We start from the raw sequence: 22,696 nt of genomic DNA on the forward strand, positions 1-22,696 counted from the left end.
CAGGGATGGCTGGACTGACATATGAGGAGGGACTGGATCAACTGGGCGTTTATACACTGGAGTTTAGAAGGATGAGAGGGGATCTCATAGAAACATATAAGATTCTGACTGGACTGGACAGGCTAGATGCGGGAAGAATGTTCCCGATGTTGGGGAAGTCCAGAACCAGGGGACACAGTCTTAGGATAAGGGGCAGGCCATTTAGGACTGAAATGAGGAGAAACTTCTTCACTCAGTGAGTTGTTAACCTGTGGAATTCCCTGCCACAGAGAGTTGTTGATACCAGTTCATTAATATATTCAAGAGGGAGTTAGATATGGCTCTTACGGCTAAAGGGATCAAGGGGTATGGAGAGAAAGCAGGAAAGGGGTACTGATGGAATGATCAGCCATGATCTTATTGAATGGTGGTGCAGGCTCGAAGGGCCGAATGGCCTACTCCTGCACCTATTTTCTATGTTTCTATGTTAAATAACATGAAAATCTTCAGCAATACTTTTTGTCAATGTTGCTACCCTGTTCTACTCGAATTATTTCAATTTTTCCCTCTCTCAATTTTTGCTCTTCTTTCAAGATTGTTCAAGTTAATACTTCTTGAACTAAGGTAACAGGCAAGCAGGGTCACACAATTTTTATGAATAATTTTCTCTGGAAGCACTTGTCGCTGTGACAAGTTGAAATTCTGCTCTGTAATATTTTAGTGCATGGGTAATGAATGATTTAAATGAACAGATTGGTGTCCTCTTTCGGTGAGAGAACACAGGAATTTCATGCAAAAATGCCAGCTAATGCATTAAAAATATTGCAGAGCAGAATCTCTGCCCTATGAGATATGTGGGCAGTAGATTAAGTAAGAAAAACCTCATAATTATTAAATGAAACTTCCTTAATCATAACAGCATAGTTATCACTGCAGGTTCTCCTTAATACACCATAAAGATTAATATTACCATAATTTACCGATTCCCAGAGCAGATAATTAAAATGAAATTTAACAGTATTATTTTTACTCGTTAATTTTTCCCTTGAGGACAAACAAACCCTGCTGCCTTCCATTTTAACACTTAATCCTTCAGTCGGGAGTCACGGGTACTGTCACTGCTGCTACTAATACCAGTCTGGATCAGCTGCCAGATATATTGCTTTGGTATCGCAGCATTGATTTTGTAGTGGGATCCAGTCATAGTGATTGTTTCGGCCAGTAAGCCAAGTGATCACTATAACTGGTTGATCAGATTCGGCAATTCTGGATTTTAACTGCAGGGCAGGGACGTGAGCTGGCGAGCAGCTAGCCCATCCGGAATGGCAGCGAGGCGGCCCGGGCGGTTTTTAACGGCTGTGCCTCACCAACATTATGCGGGATGCACTCCTGCCCGAACGAGGATGGTCAGTAGGCGGAAGCAGGATTTTGAGCAGCAAGCAGCTTTGATTTTATCTCAAGTAGGGTTCGAAAGGTTTTCCGTAGAGTCTATCCGGGTGGATTAGTGTGTAAATGCTCCTCCTGGTGTGGCACTGACCTTAAGCTGCACAGACTACCAAGGTCCTAGGTTCATCCTCTGCTCTGTATCGAGATGGCTGACCTCCATCAGCTTGACAATAGAAATACTACTATTGGGCTCTGTGACATTGCAAATTAGCCTGATGGAAAACTGACAAACATTTAGAAAATTCATGATTTAGTATTAATTTTCACACCAGGCGAATTTAACCTCAGTCTATTATAGGGCAGGAGTTCAGAATAGGGCCAAATCACGTCAGAAAAAAAGTAGACATTTTTTTATCATTAAATATATTTAAGGCGGAGTTAGACAGATTTTTGAGCAATAAGAAAATAAAGGGTTATGGGGAGCGGGCAGGGAAGTGGAGCTGAGTCCATGTTTAGATCAGCCTTAGAAACATAGAAACATAGAAACATAGAAAATAGGTGCAGGAGTAGGCCATTCGGCCCTTCTCGCCTGCACCGCCATTCAATGAGTTCATGGCTGAACATGCAACTTCAGTATCCCATTCCTGCTTTCTCACCATACCCCTTGATTCCCCTAGTAGTAAGGACTTCATCTAACTCCTTTTTGAATATATTTAGTGAATTGGCCTCAACAACTTTCTGTGGTAGAGAATTCCACAGGTTCACCACTCTCTGGGTGAAGAAATTCCTCCTCATCTCGGTCCTAAATGGCTTACCCCTTATCCTTAGACTGTGTCCCCTGGTTCTGGACTTCCCCAACATTGGGAACATTCTTCCTGCATCTAACCTGTCTAACCCCGTCAGAATTTTAAATGTTTCTATGAGGTCCCCTCTCATTCTTCTGAACTCCAGTGAATACAAGCCCAGTTGATCCAGTCTTTCTTGATAGGTCAGTCCCGCCATCCCGGGAATCAGTCTGGTGAACCTTCGCTGCACTCCCTCAATAGCAAGAATGTCCTTCCTCAGGTTAGGAGACCAAAACTGTACACAATACTCCAGGTGTGGCCTCACCAAGGCCCTGTACAATTGTAGCAACACCTCCCTGCACCTGTACTCAAATCCCCTCGCTATGAAGGCCAACATGCCATTTGCTTTCTTAACTGCCTGCTGTACCTGCATGCCAACCTTCAATGACTGATGTACCATGACACCCAGGTCTCTTTGCACCTCCCCTTTTCCTAATCTGTCACCATTCAGATAATAGCCTGTCTCTCTGTTTTTAACCACCAAAGTGGATAACCTCACATTTATCCACATTATACTTCATCTGCCATGCATTTGCCCACTCACCTAACCTATCCAAGTCGCTCTGCAGCCTCATAGCATCCTCCTCGCAGCTCACACTGCCACCCAACTTAGTGTCATCCGCAAATTTGGAGATACTACATTTAATCCCCTCGTCTAAATCATTAATGTACAGTGTAAACAGCTGGGGCCCCAGCACAGAACCTTGCGGTACCCCACTAGTCACTGCCTGCCATTCTGAAAAGTGCCCATTTACTCCTACTCTTTGCTTCCTGTCTGACAACCAGTTCTCAATCCATGTCAGCACACTACCCCAATCCCATGTGCTTTAACTTTGCACATTAATCTCTTGTGTGGGACCTTGTCGAAAGCCTTCTGAAAGTCCAAATATACCACATCAACTGGTTCTCCCTTGTCCACTCTACTGGAAACATCCTCAAAAAATTCCAGAAGATTTGTCAAGCATGATTTCCCTTTCACAAATCCATGCTGACTTGGACCTATCATATTACCTCTTTCCAAATGCACTGCTATGACATCCTTAATAATTGATTCCATCATTTTACCCACTACTGAGGTCAGGCTGACCGGTCTATAATTCCCTGTTTTCTCTCTCCCTCCTTTTTTAAAAAGTGGGGTTACATTGGCTACCCTCCACTCCATAGGAACTGATCCAGAGTCAATGGAATGTTGAAAAATGACTGTCAATGCATCCACTATTTCCAAGGCCACCTCCTTAAGTACTCTGGGATGCAGTCCATCAGGCCCTGGGGATTTATCGGCCTTCAATCCCATCAATTTCCCCAACACAATTTCCCGACTAATAAGGATTTCCCTCAGTTCCTCCTCCTTACTAGACCCTCCGACCCCTTTTATATCCGGAAGGTTGTTTGTGTCCTCCTCAGTGAATAACGAACCAAAGTACTTGTTCAATTGGTCCGCCATTTCTTTGTTCCCCGTTATGACTTCCCCTGATTCTGACTGCAGGGGACCTATGTTTGTCTTTACTAACCTTTTTCTCTTTACATATCTACAGAAACTTTTGCAAACCGTCTTAATGTTCCCTGCAAGCTTCTTCTCATACTCCATTTTCCCTGCCCTAATCAAACCCTTTGTCCTCCTCTGCTTGGTTCTAAATTTCTCCCAGTCCCCGGGTTCGCTGCTATTTCTGGCCAATTTGTATGCCACTTCCTTGGCTTTAATGCTATCCCTGATTTCCCTTGATAGCCACGGTTGAGCCACCTTCCCTTTTTTATTTTTACACCAGACAGAAATGTACAATTGTTGTAGTTCATCCATGCGGTCTCTAAATGTCTGCCATTGCCCATCCACAGTCAACCCCTTCAGTATCATTCGCCAATCTATCCTAGCCAATTCACGCCTCATACCTTCAAAGTTACCCTTCTTTAAGTTCTGGACCATGGTCTCTGAATTAACTGTTTCATTCTCCATCCTAATGCAGAATTCCACCATATTATGGTCACTCTTCCCCAAGGGGCCTCGCACAACGAGATTGCTAATTAATCCTCTCTCATTACACAACACCCAGTCTAAGATGGCCTCCCCCCTAGTTGGTTCCTCGACATATTGGTCTAAAAAACCATCCCTTATGCACTCCAGAAAATCCTCCTCCACCGTATTGCTTCCAGTTTGGTTAACCCAATCTATGTGCATATTAAAGTCACCCATTATAACTGCTGCACCTTTATTGCACGCACCCCTAATTTCATGTTTGATGCCCTCCCCAACATCACTACTACTGTTTGGAGGTCTGTACACAACTCCCACTAACGTTTTTTGCCCTTTGGTATTCTGCAGCTCTACCCATATAGATTCCACATCATCCAAGCTAATGTCCTTCTGAACTATTGCCTTAATTTGCTCCTTAACCAGCAATGCTACCCCACCTCCTTTTCCTTTTATTCTATCTTTCCTGAATGTTGAATACCCCTGGATGTTGAGTTCCCAGCCCTGATCATCTTGGAGCCACGTCTCCGTAATCCCAATCACATCATATTTGTTAACATCTATTTGCACAGTTAATTCATCCACCTTATTGCGGATACTCCTTGCATTAAGACACAAAGCCTTCAGGCTTGTTTTTTTAACACCCTTTGTCCTTTTAGAATTTTGCTGTACAGTGGCCCTTTTTGTTCTTTGCCTTGGGTTTCTCTGCCCTCCACTTTTCCTCATCTCCTTTCTGTCTTTTGCTTTTGCCTCCTTTTTGTTTCCCTCTGTCTCCCTGCATTGGTTCCCATCCCCCTGCCATATTAGTTTAAATCCTCCCCAACAGCACTAGCAAACACTCCCCCTCGGACATTGGTTCTGGTCCTGGCCAGGTGCAGACCGTCCGGATTGTACTGGTCCCACCTCCCCCAGAACCGGTTCCAATGCCCCAGGAATTTGAATCCCTCCCTGCTGCACCACTGCTCAAGCCACGTATTCATCTGCGCTATCCTGCGATTCTTACTCTGACTATCATGTGGCACTGGTAGCAATCCTGAGATTACTACTTTTGAGGTCCTACTTTTTAATTTAGCTCCTAACTCCTTAAGCCTTGACCTTATTAAATGGTGGAGCAGGCTCGAGGGGCTCATGCTCCTATTTCTTATGTTCTTATGTTCTTAAAGGACTGCTTATTTCATGGCAGAGGGAAGCTTGCACTTTTTTTGGGTCAGTTTTGGCCCCTTATGTGGTGGGATTGCCAAAACTTGCAATTTATTCAATTATTTGCTGATTTTGCAATACATTTTTAATGCATGCAGTTCACAGAGATTCTCTCTCTCTGCCCTCTCCCCCCCCATCCTGGTCAAACATGCCATATGAAGAAATTGTGCAAAACCAATAAACAGTTAAGAGAGATTACAGGTGCAGGCAGCGCTGAAGTTGGTTGCCATCGGTCTCTGTCCAAGACGGAGACTGGAGGTTTCTGGTGCCCGAAGTACACAGCCCTGCCTGAAGGTGGCACCTTCTGTAGAGGTGGGGAAAAGCTGATAACCGGAGAAGCTTTCCTCAGAAGCTCCTGGATATTTCATTCACGGGGCATTTCAATCTTCAGGTAATAGCTCAATTTCTGCTTCTATTCCATATTGTGGGAAATACGTGTTACTGTTCCAGCAAAATATTGCATTATGAACAATTTGTAAAATTGTTTTTATTTTTCATGAAAGTGGTGTAATTTGTAGTACAATACATTGTTGATGGTGTGTATGCGTGTGTGTCTACTTGCACACAAATGGCCCAACATTCAACTGGATTGATCTGGTCAGTATTCTAAGTCAATACGTGTTTGCCACGTATTTAATATGCTAACCACACATAGTTCCTGTGAAAAGGTTAACAAAACTCATGTGATGTATTTTTGGAAAATCCATGTGGGATATTCACCTGTCCGTTCAAACAGGCAGATATTAAAACAGGAATTCTTTGTGGAATATATTTTTTATCAATGTATTCTAGTTAGAATTCATCTTTATTTGTTTGGGGAGTTCAAGATTAACAAAGGGTAGTGCAGAAACAAATAGGGAGAATGGGGATATTGATGGAGAGCAATTGAGGGTAGGTTGGTACAAAGGGAGAACTAGCCTGGGAGAAGTGCAAACTATAAGAGAACACACACTGTTGAAGGCCCTGATTTTAACTTTGGGTGGGTGTGTAGGGAAGTGAGTTGGAAACTCAGTCACTTCTCCTGAAATGAGGCCTGGGTTATTTTCATTCCGAGGCCTCATAAATCCCAACAACCGATTCCCCGTTCATTCCAGGCAGGAAGCCGGCGGGAAATTGTTCTGCCTGCATGATGCCTGCGACACCTGGTGGGTGGCGGAATTGGCTTCGGAGGGGATCTTGTGTTCGGCAGAGGGGTGGGGGCAGGAATCCAGGCAGCAAAAAACCTACGCTTTCCTTGTGGGGCCTGGATAAGCACTCCTGCTACTCCTGGTGCCATGAAGGAAAGAAGAAAGTTCACCTTTTTCGGCCTCTTCTTCTTCCTGGCAGGTAGTGACTGTTTTTTACCGGCCGGGTAAGTCGCTCCAGCCTTCCCACTCAGGCTTCAGTTAGAATTGCAGTTGGGTCCTGTTGGTCTCATAGGAACCTGACATGCATTTGTAAAATAGGACCCTTAGCCCCAGCACAGCAGAGCAGGTTAAAGTGCAGAACAATGGGATCCTGGCAGTTTTCTGGCAGGTAAGTAACCTGGGCGATTTTAACTACCCAACCAGCCAGGAGGGTAGGGTTAAATGCACCCCCCAAGAGTTTGATCAACTCACAGGGAGAGCACTGAAGTCAGGCAGAAAGAAAGAAGAGCTATAGTGCAAACACACATGACTGGTGAGCTTCCTTCGGGAGATGGGGGCTGAGTACCATGCTCAGTGGCGGAGTATGGGGCAGGGTAGGGAGTTGCCCCAAGTATTCTAAAGCACCTATAGCAATAGTGTTCTATAAATTGTTGCTGCAACTCTCAAACCAGCTTACACAAATACAGACTCTGTTGCTTTCATCAATAAAATGTAGTTTTTGAAAAATACAATTGGTTATTGATACTAATTTACTCTGCAGCTTGGAATCATCAATTCATTTATTTCTAGTTTGGTTTCTGAGCGATACGACAGGAGACTGACTGTGCTGATGAAATGTGTTTCTGTGAAACCATTTGAAAGCAATTTAATTGCCACTCCTTGCCTAAAATAGTTTCAAGTGCCTCTTAATTTAGGTTAATTATATGTCTGAAAATAACTTAGTTGTAGAAATATAATTGATCAGTATTATCGGTCAACGTTCAAGTATTTGCCAGTTTATTTTCGACTAGTTCCTGTGAAAAGATGAACAAAACTTGCCTGGTGAATTTTTGCAGAACTTAGGATATATTCACCTGTCTGTCCAAATGGTAGATACTAGGACAGGAATTTCTGTGGAGTGTATTTTTATTGACTTGCATTCCAGCTGCAATTAACTATATTTGCTGAGGGAGGGGTTTGAGGTGATTTTCAGTTTATGCGCAGTTCTGGTCTCCATATTAGAAAAATCTTTTGGAGGCACTGGAGAAGATACAAGGAAGATTTACAAGGATAATACCTGAATTAAGAGGTTATACCTATCAGGAAAGGCTGGGTTCTTGTCTCGAGAAAAGGGAAGGCTGAGGGATAATTTGATAGGGATCTTTAAGATTATGAAAGGGTTTAATAGAGTAGACACAGAACTTATTTCCACTTGTTGGGGGAGACCAAAACTAGGGCCATCAATATAAGATAGTGACTATTAAATCCAACAGGGAACTCAGGAGAAAATCCTTCACCCAGAGAGTGGTTAGAATGCGGAACTCGCTACCACAAGGAGTTATGAGACGAATAACATTTAATGGGAACCTGGATAAGGACATGCGGGAGAAAGGAATAGAAGGTTATGCTGATGGCGTTAGAAGAAGGGTGGGAGGAGGCTCATGTGGAGCATACACACCGGCATGAACTAGTTGGGCCGAATGACCTGTTATTGTGCTGTGCAGTCTATGTAATTTGCCTCCTAAAGATTTTTAGATAAATCCTTCCATCTCCCCTGAGCACCACGATAGATTTGTGACTTCTCATTAAAAACAATGGGAGATTCCCAAGACCGGACATGTGGATTAAACTGTACAACTGTATTTGCCCGATTTCCTCATGGCAGGTTGTGTCAGGGTCAAGAGAAAAGAGGGTAGAAGTCAATTCACCGTGCTTCCGGCTAGACTCCTCCAACAATGCAGCACAGAAACCACAATTATTTTGGTTGTGGAAAAATCAGCCCTTCTGTACTTTTCAGGCTGGCCATTGCTTAAGGATTTTGGGTCAAACAATGTCAAGTTAAATCTCTAATCTATTTGTGCCAAAGTCAATTGCCCATATTACTGTCCCGGCTGAGATTGGCTAACTCAACTCAAACCATGGAATAAAACTTAGCCACGCATAGCCAGATGCTCCATTGTGGACATCATTGTCTACATTAATTTAAATTAATGAATCAAAGGCTGTGATTACCGTGGTTTTCTAACTAGCACGCTCGGTGAACATCGATCCTCACTGGGAACTCCTGGATTGGGAATCAACCCGTTAGAGAAATTTGGTGTAGCATATAAACAGTTATATCCTTTCTCTCATCCTCTTTCTAGCAGGATTGTGTCCTTTTCATAACCCCTGCAAAGCCACTGATCTTCAGAAATCGCATCAATTGACTGAGCTTTCTGCACCATTTGATTGCACTCAGAGAGGTGGATTTGGGCTCCCATTTTTTTAGACTGCTCCCAAAATTAATGGTTTCACTTTATAAGGCAGCACGACACCCATCAACCTGAGAGAGCAATTCTGATTTACAGAGAAACATTGTGCTCCTGTTCCCATCTACTACAGTACTTTCCAGCTCTGCTTTGACACGTGAAGCTCATGGGCGACATTGTAGCATCACAGGTGTAAGAAGGATGATGAGAAAGGCAGTCAGTAATCCCTTAGCATTGTTTTTAATAACACAACCTTTTTGGAAGTCAGCCAAATGTGTCTGCTATAATCTTGCATCCAAACCTCATTCAAGTAGAATCTGCACTTTCCTTCAAAGCTACTAATCTCATCAGAGGTTCCAAAAGCAGCTAATAACATTTTTGAAAACTATTTAAAAAGATGATAATGCATTGTGTCAGTATAATAGCTGTGCAATTTTCAGAGATGCTGTCTAGGGCTGATTATTTGAAATTGTTCAAAATCATTGTAATTGGAATAACAATGGAATTGTTGCCATTCTGCTAAACACCCAAATCTTCAAATCTCTCTTTAAATGACAAATCAGCAGTTTCTGTCCTTCGAGAAAAAAAAAAAATCGCTCTTTTACCAATTATTTTCACTTGAAACAGAGGAAGGTGAAAAGTTGAAGTACTAACCTGGCATTGGCCACACATTCCATCGTAACCTCAGGGAACCCGAAGATGACACTTGTGTTCTTTGGTGAGATGATTATAACAGGAGCTATAGGGTCTGCCGGGGCACCTGTATCTTTAAGGACATAAAAAGGACAACAATAATCTCTGAAAAGGAGCTACTTTTAAAGGCTGCATACACTTGAGAATTTGTGTTTTTCAAATGCAAATAAGTAGATGTTTTGAAGCAAAGGTTGTGGTGGAATTAAGTGCTCACAATTTGTACAGTGATTCTATTTTAAGCTTCAAACAGGAAGTCTTCAAATATATATTTTTTTAATGAGCCTCACCTCTATTACTAATGAACATCAAGTGATCCCAGCAAACTTGCATGTCTGCACCTATCCTCATTAAACCAATCTGACCCCAATCAATGACCCAGAACCAATGCGGAAATGGTAATCTGTATTAGCTATTATTCTAACTGTGTTGTCTCTTGCCCTCTTAAATGAGACAATGGAGGGCTTTAATGCAGGCGAATCAAGATGCATGCCAAATTGGTTCGAGAACTTCTTTGTACATTGCAGTTGAGGTCAAAGTTGTCACATTGGAAAGTAAATTTGGGAATGAAGCTGGCAATATTCAGGACAGTGAGGATTGTGAACATGCACACACTGCGAACAGCTTAAAGCTGGATCAGGATTAGACATTTACATGTTACACCAGGGCCAAAATTCTATACAATGAGAATGAATGGGAACTGATTTAATACATTGCAATTGTATGCTTGGATCAGGTTTGCCTTCAGTTGGAGTCAGCTATACTGCAGCTGAGAATAAATACATCAAAGAACCAGCCATCAAAGGGGCCTGTTACAAAGGAGGGGAGAGATATGGAGGATGAGAAATCCATTCATTACAAGAGTACAAATTAGCTGATTATGGCACAATGGAGAAGTAAAACATTTTTTCAGCTGCTAAAATTAACCTTCATACAACTGCAAGAAAGTCTTGATTTTCCAACAGTAGCAAAATTGGGGCTGATCTAGCCCATATGTTGCAGGCCGGACTGCTGCGACAACTCAGGGGGAAGGCTGTGTTACGTTGAATTTTCCGATTGAAGTCGCTCCTACTTTGAATATAGGTTTGCTGGACCTGTCAGTGCACATGGCTGGGGAGTGGAGAATCTGGCAAGGCAGCAGCTAACGGCCGAAGCTCGCCACTCAAGGGGAAGTTTGGTGGTGCCAGGAAAGCTGGCGAGTTGTCCACAATGGTGCAGTGGAGACATGTAATCAGCAGTACTACTTCTGCTGCTGCAGGATAGGAGGTCCTCTTGCAGGAGGCACACTGAAGGAGGGTGACATTAGTTGGAACTGAAGGCCACCTTCCAATGCAAGTATCAATACAGTCATCCAGGCCCCTCATAACCATCTCCAACTGAGTAATAACGTTGCTCATATTAGGAGGAAGAAGGTAACTACTCAATTTTGCTCACATTTCTTGTCAGTGGCTGTTATCCAGGAAGCAGCCCTGATAGCTTTATTGTGCAGCATTATTAAAGAGAGAATATTGGGTGAATGGCTCTGGAAAACAATGTGCATCCATTCCTCCTGACTGTACTGGAACACCCTCAAGCAGCAGAAGAGCACCTCAGCTCGGACATCTCAGCATTTGTTTAGAGCACAGGAGGTGGCTATTCGGCCCATTGCATCAACGCTGGCTTTTTGAAAGAATGATCCACTTTGACCCCTCTTCCTATACATGTTGGGAACTGAAGCACTGTACACAATTATTGCCCTTGTGCACACATTCTTCCATTATGCCAACACGGCACAGACTACTTATCATGAAGATGGCATCTGAGAAACAGCAAAAGAATTTAAAGGGTACAGGGAAAGAGGACCAATTAGATAGTTCTTTCAAAGGGCCAGTGTTTTTTCTCTTTTAAATAATGCTGCACAGTGAAGACAGACATGGTTGGTTCCTGGTTAACAGCCACTGACTCGCATAATTATGTATCTGTGGTCTGATGCCAGCTGAAGCAAACCCTCTCTGTTGCGGTAAGCTATAAGTTGATACAAAGATCCTGATGCCTATATGGGTGCCAGTTACAACACTCGAGGGAATTCTGCCAACCAGTAAAAGCTGTGCAACTAACTGAAGCCGCCTTTCCTCTAAAAGTGATTACACTGTGTTTTTCCACTTGCTTAATGCAGGTGTGCACTGGAAGGATGTGGTGACACCATAGCTTCATGCCATGGTAACCATCTTTTCTCTGTGAAGAGCCATCACAGTTCAAGATGCTGCCTGTAGATTATCCTATAGCACATGGTACAACTGTGTGACCACTGTTCTTGTGAGGCAAAGGCGACAAAGTAAGGTCTCCTCTGACATGTTGAAGTAGGCGTGACATGATCTGTAAATGCTGGCCCCCAGGACAGCGAAAGGAGCAGACCAAATATCTCAGGAGTTGTTACACGTGCAAAATAAAAAATACAAATGAATCAAAGAATTTTTAGCAACAACCAAAATTGTTATTTGTCTTTAAGAATCTGCTTGATCAGGCCAATCTCAGGAGTCCCATGTGTCCACTTTATATCGACATGCATATTGGATTACATCACTGCATGCCAGGCCTGTTCAGATGTAGGAAAATAAAATATACTTAACAGCTCACGCGAGCAAACCAAACGTCGGTGTGCTAACTCGCACCAAGTCCCGTTCACCCATCTCACCTGTGCTCGCTGACTGACATTGGCTCCCAGTTAAGCAACGCCTCGATTATAAAATTCTCATCCTGGTTTTCAAATCCCCCCCATGGCCTCGCCCCTCCTCATCTCTAATCTCCTCCAGCCCTATAATCCCCCTAGACCTCTGCGCTCCACCTATTCTTGTCTTTTGAGCATCTCAGATCTTAAATGCTCCGCCATTGGCGGTCGGGCCTTCAACTGCCTAGGTTCCAAGCACTGGAAACTCCCCTGTAAATCTCACCGCCTCTCCACTTCTCTTTCCTCCTTTTAGATGCTCCTTAAAACCTACCTCTTCGATGAAGGTTATGATAATCTGCCCTAACATCTTATATGGTTCGGTGTCAAATTTTGTTATTTTTTGGATAATACTCCTGTGAAGCACCTTGGGACGTTTTATTACATTAAAGGCGGTATATAAATATGTTGTTGTTGAACTAAAAAGTTGTAGCTTCTTCATTTTTTTGCAGAAAGACAAAGTATTGAAGGTAATGAAATGTATAAAGTGTGTGCATGCACATTTGAACACTCAATTCCCAGTCATTCATTGTAGATGCACTCATTTAACGAGAAAATGCAATCACATCACAGACATTTCTGAACCATTATTTTATTCTCCTTCAGCGGGGAAACAGGATTGCCTGTGTCATGGCCTTCATGATTGGCATCAATGCAATTTTCTATATTCTGTGGAGGAGTAGAAGACTCCTGGCCAGTCGTTACACTGCCCACCCCCCCACCCCCACCCCCATCCCACCCCCCCACCCCCATCCCCACCCATCCCACCAACCCCCCCCCACCCTCCACTTTGAAAAAACAGTCTAACTTCAATTCTCTTTATTGAGATTACAGCAAAGTAAAGCTTTTTTGTGCTTTCTTGGCATGAGATTACCAGATTGTACCTTCACATTTCTAACTCAAAAAAAGCTGATGGTGCTGAAATGCATGTAACTCACTGAAACATACAGAATTCTTACAGGAATTGATAGGGTAGATGCTGGAAGGATGTTTCCTCTGGCTGAGGAGTCTAGTAGCAGGAGTCATAGTCTCAGAATAAAGGGTCGGCCATTTAGAACAGAGATGAGGAGAAATGTCTTAATTCAGAGGGTGGTGACTGTTTTGAATTATCCACCCGAGAGGGCTGTGGAGGCTCAGCCGTTGAGTAAATTCAAGATAGAGATTGCCAGATATTTGGATATTAAGGGAATCAAGGGATATGGGGATGGTGCAGGAACGTGGAGTTGAGACAGAAGATCAGCCATGATCTTATTGAATGGCGGAGCAGGCTCGAGGGGTCGAATGGCCTTCTCCTGCTTCTATTTCTTATGTTCTTATGATCTTATGTCCTTGTGTTGTCACACAAATGCTTTGACATTATGTGAATGCCATTTTACCACACTACAACCTTTTAGTTTATTCGTCATTATAACCTGCATTCTTCTGCTTAGAGAAAAAAAAGTGTAAAATAATTGCTCTGGGTTCAGTTAAGGTATCGATTACAGCAGAAATTCCTGTTAGATTTTGAAGCAGCGACAATGGTGTCTAATGTTTTGGCAGAATCCATGAATTTTGGTACAAATTTGATAAACTCTGTTTTTCAACCCAACTGCTTTTATGACCTTACAGTGCCAAGAGATAATAAAATAATTGAAAATGTCATTAGGCTGCTTAGAACACAGTAACATCATTTTCATTAAACGTTACATTGCTTTCCAAAATCGTAAGTTTTTAATTCCCCCCCCCCGCCCTTATTACCATTGTCCACTATTTCATATTCTCCATCAGGCAAGGGTTAAGCCAGCTCGTGATAGGAATTTCTACATGATTCCATCAATGCCATAATCATTCAAAAGAAAACTGTCTGTTTAGGATACAACTGATCCCATCAGTCCCATTCCTGACTGCCAGATGGAGATCTGAACTCTCAAATGGCCCGCCTGCTAGCCTGAGGTGAAGGGCCATTTCATACGACTCACCTGACATCAACAGATGACCCACTGAAAAGTACTGATCAGATACAATCTACATAGAGTCCCAGGTGAGAATCAAGATAGAAGCTGCATTATCAGACTCGGTGGAACAATTTGCTAACGTGCTTTGAAACCTACATTAGGATTCCAGACTTGGTTGATATTTATGTTTGAAACTGCTCAGACCAGAACTTGCTGGACTTGACAGTTCTGATTTGGCAGAGTACCAGAGGTGCTTGCTTACTTAGTGCGAAGGAGGAAGAGACCTGCAGCGGTGTTTCATCACTCCTGACAGGCAAGCTGGTGACAAAGCAGCACCGGTAAATATTTTTGATATCTGTGATACAACCACATGTTAAGAAAGTTGTGGGAATATCAATGGTAATTTGGGGCTTGGAAAGCGGCTCGGTAATTCAGCAGTTCCATCGGTTATCATTTTTTGGGCTGGGGTCATAAGCTGTACCAGAAAAATTGGGGGTGAGGGAGAACATGTCCGACGTCACTCCCCAACTGAATATGTCGAGTCTCTCAGCCATAGTCTTAAGGTGTCTGGCCTCGAAAGATATAACAGAAGAAAATACTTTCAATAACTTACATCAATTTCATCAGGAAAACAGCGTGCCTTTAAAAGCTGCAGCCCTGAAGAAGTAGCAAGGTGCAGTTTTACAATCGTCTTCTTGGACCTTGGCACTTCAAGGGCAGTGTTAGTAAATTCAACCAAATACGAAATGCCAAGCACAGAACGGCACCAACAATGGAAAATAATTTACGTCATAAGGTGAGTGGTGAGCAAAACTAAACAAAAAGGTAAATGTAGGGAACTCTGGGCACACGAACATAAGGTTGAACAGAGGGGAAAGGGAGCGTTCATGTAATTGTTAAGAGGTAAATGTTACCATACATCACAGACATGGTTTGCTTTCTTTAACTTTTGGATGCTTCAATCTCACAGTGAGAAATACTTCAGCCTCAGTACTGGGACAAATGTAAAACTAGATTTGCCTTTGTTGCTTTCCCCAAAATCACTCAATTCATGGATTGCCAGAATCAGAGCAAAAAACCTTCTTTTGCGTCCCTTTCAATTTCTTTCCCAAAGGCAGTGACTGATGGTGGGGAATCGCACCATAGACTGAAGCACTCTTAAACCTCTATTCCCCTCCCAACAAGCACCATGCCCAAATTCTAATTGTTATGCAAGAGTCTGAACAATAAATGGATGCAGACACAGAGGCCATTACAGTTAAGCCCAATCATATCCTTGCCATTTAACTACGTTGACATTGTTCCAGCATGCATCATGGAAGGGGAGCCACTATGGGAAGCATGGCTCATGTTTATCCCCTCTGGTGCGGTGTTTCCCTGGCTAAGATCAGCTACTGCAAGATGCATTAGGGATCAGTACCAATAAAATCATTTTTAATGAAAATTATCAGAGTAATTATAGAAATTAATTGATGTTTTTCTTGATACAGATCTCCATGATGTTGACAAACACTGTCCATGGGCAGGTCAATTTGTCTCATTAGATTTCAAACAGTTGGCAGAACTAGCATCCCTCCAAAATCAGTATTAAAACAACTTGTGAGTGTATGCAAGATATTGGAATGGGGGAGATGTCAGTATTGTAGGGGAAAGAAACAATCTCACTTATCAACAGAAACTTGCATTTATATAGCACCTTTAACAAGGCAGATGTTTAAGTTGTTTCACAAAGGCGTAACGAGATAAACTGGACATTGAGCCAAGGAAGGAGATATTAGAAGTGGTGACCAGAAGCTTGGTCAAAGAGATTTTAAGGATGGCATTAAAGAAGGAGAGGGAGCTAGAAAGGTTTAGGGAGGAAATTCCTAAGCATGGGGTCTACATGGTTTAAGGTACTATTGCCAATGCTGGGGCGAAGGAGGGAGGCACAGGGGGCTAGAGTCAGAGGAGCAGAACGTTCTAGAGAGGGTGGGGGAGTAGATGTAGGGCTGGAGGAGGTTACAGAGATGGAGGGAGAGGACAACCTATGAAAGGAATTAAACATAAAGATGAGAATTTTAAAATTGGGGGTGTTGGAGGAACAGGAGCCAATATTGATCAGGGCGCTGAGTGAGTGGGACTTAGTGTGGGATAGGGTACGGGCAGCAGAGTTTTGGATGAGCTGAAACATGCTAAAAACCTATGGAGGGTGGAGGATGGGAAGCCAACCAGGAGAGCATTGGAATAATCAACATGATTATTAGGTGACAAAGGCATGAAAGAGGGTTTCAGTAGCAGATGGGCTAAGGCAGAGGTAGAGGTGTACAATGTAATGGAGTTGGAAGGAGATGGCCTTTGTGATGGGGAAGATATGGGGTAGGAAAAGCTCAGGGTTGATGACAGTGCTGAGGTTGTGAACAATCTGGAGATAGTGGAGGGACTGGGAGAATGGATGGATTGGCATGATCTTTTAAGCAGGTGTTACTCGAGAGAAGCAGAAACCCATCTTCCTAGTCCAGGGGCCCGGAAGTTAATTGTAGTTGTACCTCTGGTTACCCTGGCTGAGATTAACTAACTCAGCACCTACCAGTGATTAAAATTCGGAACATCCTGCCCAAATTGACTGCCGCATCTCCTGCATTAGACTAGTGAATACACGACAAAAGTACGTGACTGGTTGTAAAGCACTTTGGGATGTCCTGGGATGGTGAAAGACTCTAGATAAATGCAAGTCTTTGTTTATTTTGACCTGTTATAGCAAGTAAAGTTCGAACACAGTAAATTTACCCATTGAGCTATTAGTTTGTGTTGTTTTCCCTGCAAGAAATACTGAAGAATAAGGGTATTATATGGTCTTGCTCTGCAGAATTATTTCAGGACCCTCATTTTTATCTTTTACATCTAATTTGAGTAAGAAATGCGACAACTTTCGTTCGGACATTACAGAAAATATCATTCAAATATCAAAAAGAGATTCAGATCTGATTCATAATTGGTCAGGCTTTCAACTCCAAACCTTACTGACCAGGACCAAACCAGGTTAGTTGAGCGGCTGATTGGAATATGTTGAGAATTCTATTTTTTTTTTGTCTGTAACAGCAGTTGGGAAGATTGTAATCAACCTCATATGACATAAGAAAAATCAAAATAATAAGGTTTAGAAAATTAAAGCAGTAAATCAACAAAAGTTACAAACGTAGTGAATTTTACAAATACTTCTAGCAGGGCATATTTTGCTTAATCAACTTTGCAATATTGATTATTAGAAAATCACAGAAAATAATGTTCCTATTATTATACATATATTGTGAAAACTGAAAGAGCAGATGATGTGTGGGAAGTGTAATTATTTCTGTTTAATTGTTTATACACAGCGACAGTAAAGGTTAGTGAGGATTTGAGGGTTACACAGTCACAGGTAAGGCCTTACCAGCAAATGTTCTTTCACCTTCATAAGCTGAGAGAAACCAAGAAGAAGAAAAAGGAAACGGTCAAGGGAAAAATCAATAGATACAAGTAATGCACACAACAGAGTGAATCACAGCAAGAATGGAACAACTCTGCCTCCCTAAATTCTCAGCAGACCACAGCCAGTGATCCTATACAGCAGGAGGTGGTTTCAGAAATCCTGCAGTCAGTGAATCATGCTGAAACACAGTTTGTTAACACTCATACAGAGAGATGAGGGCTGCCTGCAGCACGAATAGCTTGAAAAGTAAAACTTCCATCAATCCTGAACACTACAGAGAAGGCCCAAGGCTGAGACTTCATCCTATTTATTAAACCCATTGATTAAATTCTTCACCTAATTTCCATATATGGTTTCTGGGTTATAAATGTGCTTCTATTGAAGACTGCTTCAAAATCATGTACACTGAAATCTAACAATAATTGAACAATTTTAACTTGAATAGTGACTGTCTTTACTGGCAGATGGTCAGTGACTATGGGGCTAAATATCAATTTTTCTTCTTATTATTGCTGAGGGCTGCAATTGAAATGTGTTTTACACAGGCACAGATCCCCTTGACAGACAAAACATGATGGACTGAGTTGAGAAATACCAAACATGGATGTTTTTTTTCAACATTTTTCACTTTTCAGACTACAAAAACATAAATTATAACAAAAACTTAAAGCAGTCGTGATAATCACACAGATTGGACACCCTAATTTGGCCATGTCAAGCTTTTGTTTCGGAAGAATCTTTTGCAAGACAAAACTATACCTTCAAATATGGAAGGTTGCGTTTCTTTTTAATGGCCTTTACCAATAAAAAAAAGATGGAATATAACATGAATATGTTTCTGCTTATATACGGCGGGCATGGGTTTGCTCCATTAAAACATAGCAGAATCTGTTTTCAAGGAGAAAATGATACATATTTGAACCCTTATTGGGAGCATACCTGTCTGTACCACCGAAAGGCAGTCTCACTGGTGGACAACAGAAAGGCCCCACTCTCTTCCAACTCCATTCCAATATCTGGGTTACCAGCCTCAAGCTTCCCCAAGTCTTATTCTCCCGTTTTGATTTCCCACATTGTGTGGGCTATTGTCTATTATTACTCGACACAGAAACAAAAGTTTGGTTTGGAAATGGAAATCAATATTGTGTGTAACAGTTGGGAGTTTTCTGAAGGCATGTGCATGCATCGACAAGTAACGGATTAGGAGGTTCTGTAGAAATTGATTGGTCAGCACCTGTGGAGGTATTAGTGCAGAGTGGAATGCACAACCTGCCAACATCCATCGCACGTGTATGTAGGGAAGTGTTTAAGACAGAACTCCTTCATACTACTACGTACTTTGTTTTGGAAGTGTCTTAAGAGGGCTTGTTTATTTAAAATGCTTCTTGCTTTGAGTAGAGTTTTTCCACAAACTATACACATGAAAGTTCATAATTGATAGGTGTGACAACAGATATAGCAAACAGGGATGAAACCTTTCCAACACTTCAATAGCAGAATTCTTGATTAATGAAAACAACACCTTTATAGCTATTTTTCTGGCAATAAAAGTACAACATTTTGAAATTGCTCCCATCATCAAAAGGCTGACGGGAGCCAAGTGGAGGGAACAAAATAACATAAAGGTTTCAAAATTAGTAAAAGGTTAGAGGCTCTTCCAAAGGTTCAGAGGTTCCTTCGAGTAGCCAGTAGCTGAGCCATACAAAAGAGGAAGGCACCAAGCTTGATATCTGTTTGTGTTGAGCACGCTTACCTAGACCAGGCTGGTAGTCATTGGTCTCAACATCCCTGAATTAGCTGAGGGCAAAATAAACCAGGGTTCCTTGCTGGAAGTGTCTGTCACTGGGTGAGGACAGGGTTGTGCTCAGCTGTGATACCCCACAACTGAGCATCTTGCAAGCATTCATTGTGAAGGCTCATAAATGATGTTTCCCACATTGCAAGAGTGACTACACTCCAAAAGTACTTCATTGGCTGTAAAAAGCTTTGAGACATCCGGTGGTCATGAAAGGCGCTATATAAATGCAAGTCTTTCTTTTTTTTATTGGTGCCATTTCAGAGAGGTACCGGAGGATGGGTTAAGGAAATTCACTCCAGCAATTTCCGAGTGTCTTCAAGAGGGGAGAAAAAAAAGTAAACAAAGTTTAATAAAGATAGATTATTTTAGAATTGGTAGAAAAACTAGGGTTAAAAATAATAAACTGGGGAGGGGTAGTCCAGGTGAATATATATATTTTTAACTAAAACTGTGCTTAATTTAGTCGTTTTTGGGTTATGGTGTATATTGTTTCAGTATCAGTTTCTGATTTGAAATTCCAGATCGATTAGTCTAAGGCAGTGTGTCCAACCTGCAGCTGCTGAGTCCTGAGAATTCAGCTCTCAAAGACCAGGCTGCTCAGTCTTATTGCACTTTTATTTATTTTGTGGGCCTGGAGATTTAGGCCCCAAGTTTTGTGCCGCGGCAAAAACGGCGCACCTCCGAGCTGGGCGCATGTTTTTCGTGCCGAAAACTGGGCCTAAAAAAAAAGTCCGATATTCTTGGAGCTCGATGTCTGCTTGGCGCAGCGCTCTTCGCAGCAGGGGGCGGAGCCTAACACTCGCGCTGATTTTCTAAGTAGCAGGGGGCGGGTACAATTTAAATTAGCCTTCGTGGTGCCGGCAACCCTGCGCGCGCGCACGCGCAGTCTTACACAAACATTGGCACTCGGCCATTTTTAAAAATACTGCAGAAAAAGTGAAGATTTGTTTCTTGGACCCCTGCAAAGGCTTGTAATTTAATTTTTTTTGATATTTCTGTGTGTGACGGAGTGCTTTTAGCAGCACTGCTGGATAAATCACCTGCTGAAATCAGTGAGTTCAGCTTTTCGCTGCTAAACTTGCAGAACCGGTGCTGCATTGGTGCATGCAAATTAAAGACTGTGTGTTTGGAGAAATAAGAGTGCCAATTCAACTTTGCAATAATACGTGGTGTTGACAATGCAGCACCCATTCTGCAAATTTAAATATAAAACTGTCGATGTGGCTGCCTCTCCCTGTCCAAATGGCCTCAGTCCCCCTCACAGCTCGAAGGCTGCTGCTGTATCTTCGGCTGCCGGCCAGCCACTGACGCCGCTGATATCCTATGGCTGAATGGCCTCACGTCCGTCCGCTGCTGATTCTTTGGCTGCCGGCCAGCCACTGACGCCGCCCCTAAAGCATGGCCGAATGGCCTCAAGAACCTTAATGAGCTGCGTGTGTCCTGCGTTGATTCTTCGGCTCCCGGCCAGCCACTGACGCCGCTGCTATCTCATGGCCGAATGGCCTCACATCGGTCCGCTGATTCTTCGGCTGCCGGCCAGCCACTGACGCCGCTGATATCTCATGGCCGAATGGCCTCGGGTCCGTCCGGTGCTGCTTCTTTGCGGCCAGCCACGAAGAGAATGAAGGCCTGCCTCAAGCACAGCAGCTCAGCTCGAAGCTTGCTGCTGCTGCCGTCGAGACACTGACGCCACACCGCTGCCTGTCTCCAACATGAAAGGCCTGCCTGAAGCACTTTCACACAGGTAGGAACATGGTTTATTTAATCTTTTCTTTGCTTATAAATTTTTATTCAGATTGGATTTTTGTATAATATTTGTATAAGTATAACTAAGGATTGATTGTAGAATTTAATGACTTCCCTTCCCCCCCCACCTCGTTCCCTACGCCTAATTTGTAACCTGCGCCTGATTTTCTAAAGTGTAGACAAGGTTTTTTCGAGCGTACAAAAATCTTCACTTACTCCATTCTAAGTTAGTTTGGAGTAAGTTTTCACTCACGAAACTTTGAAATCAGGCGTAAGTGGCCGGACACGCCCCCTTTTGAAAAAAAAATTCTGTTCCAAAGTGAAACTGTTCTAACTGACTAGAACTGGAGCAAACTAAATGTGGAGAATTCCGATTTCTAAGATACTCCGTTCTACACCAGTTGCTCCTCAAAATCAGGAGCAAATCATGTGGAAACTTGAGGCCTTAGAATGGGCAGCTTTTGGTACTGCTGCACATGGGTAGATACATCTTAAACCACAATACCAAAATCTGTTAGAATCAGCAACTCAAGAGTTTTACAAATTACTGCGAACATGGATACAACATTTGATGTGGTCCCTGAGACTCCATGGTATGCTTGCGGCCCACAAAGATAAAAGCTGAAACAACCCTGGTCTAAGGGTAATCACATTCGGAATCTCTGCGTAACTTGCATCAGAGAAATGGATTTCGTGTTAAAGTCCAAATTGCATGTTAAAAATTAACTGCCCTTGCAAAAAATAAGTGGCCAAAATAATTGTGGAAAATACCATTTGGGCTTTAGATTTCCAAAACTCTAATCATTTAGATTCCTAACAACATCACTTAACATCAACATCAAAGTCACTTAAAGAAATACCAGTAAGAATCGAGCTACTTATATCCTGTTCATAGTTTCAAATTAACAAAGCAAAAATAATTTGGTTTTAAAGATTTGTACTACGAATTCTTCTGTTACCCTGACCAACATTAATCCCTCAATTAACACCATCAGAAACTGGCCATTCATCTCTTCTGCTGTTCATGGGACCTTGCTATATGTAAATTGACTGCCATGTTTGACTGCATCAAAAGTGATTCAGTGGACGTGAAGTGCTTTTAGCCATCCCCAGACCTTGATTAAGCTCCCAAGTATAGCTAAGATTTTGCATGTTTTATGAGTCGAAGGAAAGAAAGAACGAAAGAATGACTTGCATTTATATAGCGCTTTTCACGACCACCGGACGTCTCAAAGTACTTTGCAGCCAATGAAGTACTTTTGGAGTGTAGTCACTGTTGTAATGTAGGAAATGCGGCAGCCAATTTGCACACAAGCAGCAATGTGATGATCAGATAATCTATTTTTTTTGTTATGTTGATTGGGGGATAAATATTGGCCAGAACCCCGGGATAACTTCCCTGCACTCCTTCGAAATAGTGCCCTGG

At 42.5% G+C, this 22,696-nt stretch overlaps 1 protein-coding gene across 1 annotated transcript in view; it reads right to left on the bottom strand.

Moving 5' to 3' along the window:
- The window catches only part of sdk2b (sidekick cell adhesion molecule 2b), a 460,427-nt gene that overhangs the window by 372,970 nt on the left and 64,761 nt on the right, over nt 1–22,696 (bottom strand). Inside the window, exon 5 of the mRNA XM_070858209.1 lies at nt 9,605–9,716. Coding sequence (XP_070714310.1) covers nt 9,605–9,716 — 112 coding nt within the window. The remainder of the gene's footprint in view (nt 1–9,604; nt 9,717–22,696) is intronic.

The sequence above is a fragment of the Pristiophorus japonicus genome, chromosome 16, assembly GCF_044704955.1.
Source record: "Pristiophorus japonicus isolate sPriJap1 chromosome 16, sPriJap1.hap1, whole genome shotgun sequence".
NCBI lineage: Eukaryota > Metazoa > Chordata > Chondrichthyes > Pristiophoridae > Pristiophorus > Pristiophorus japonicus.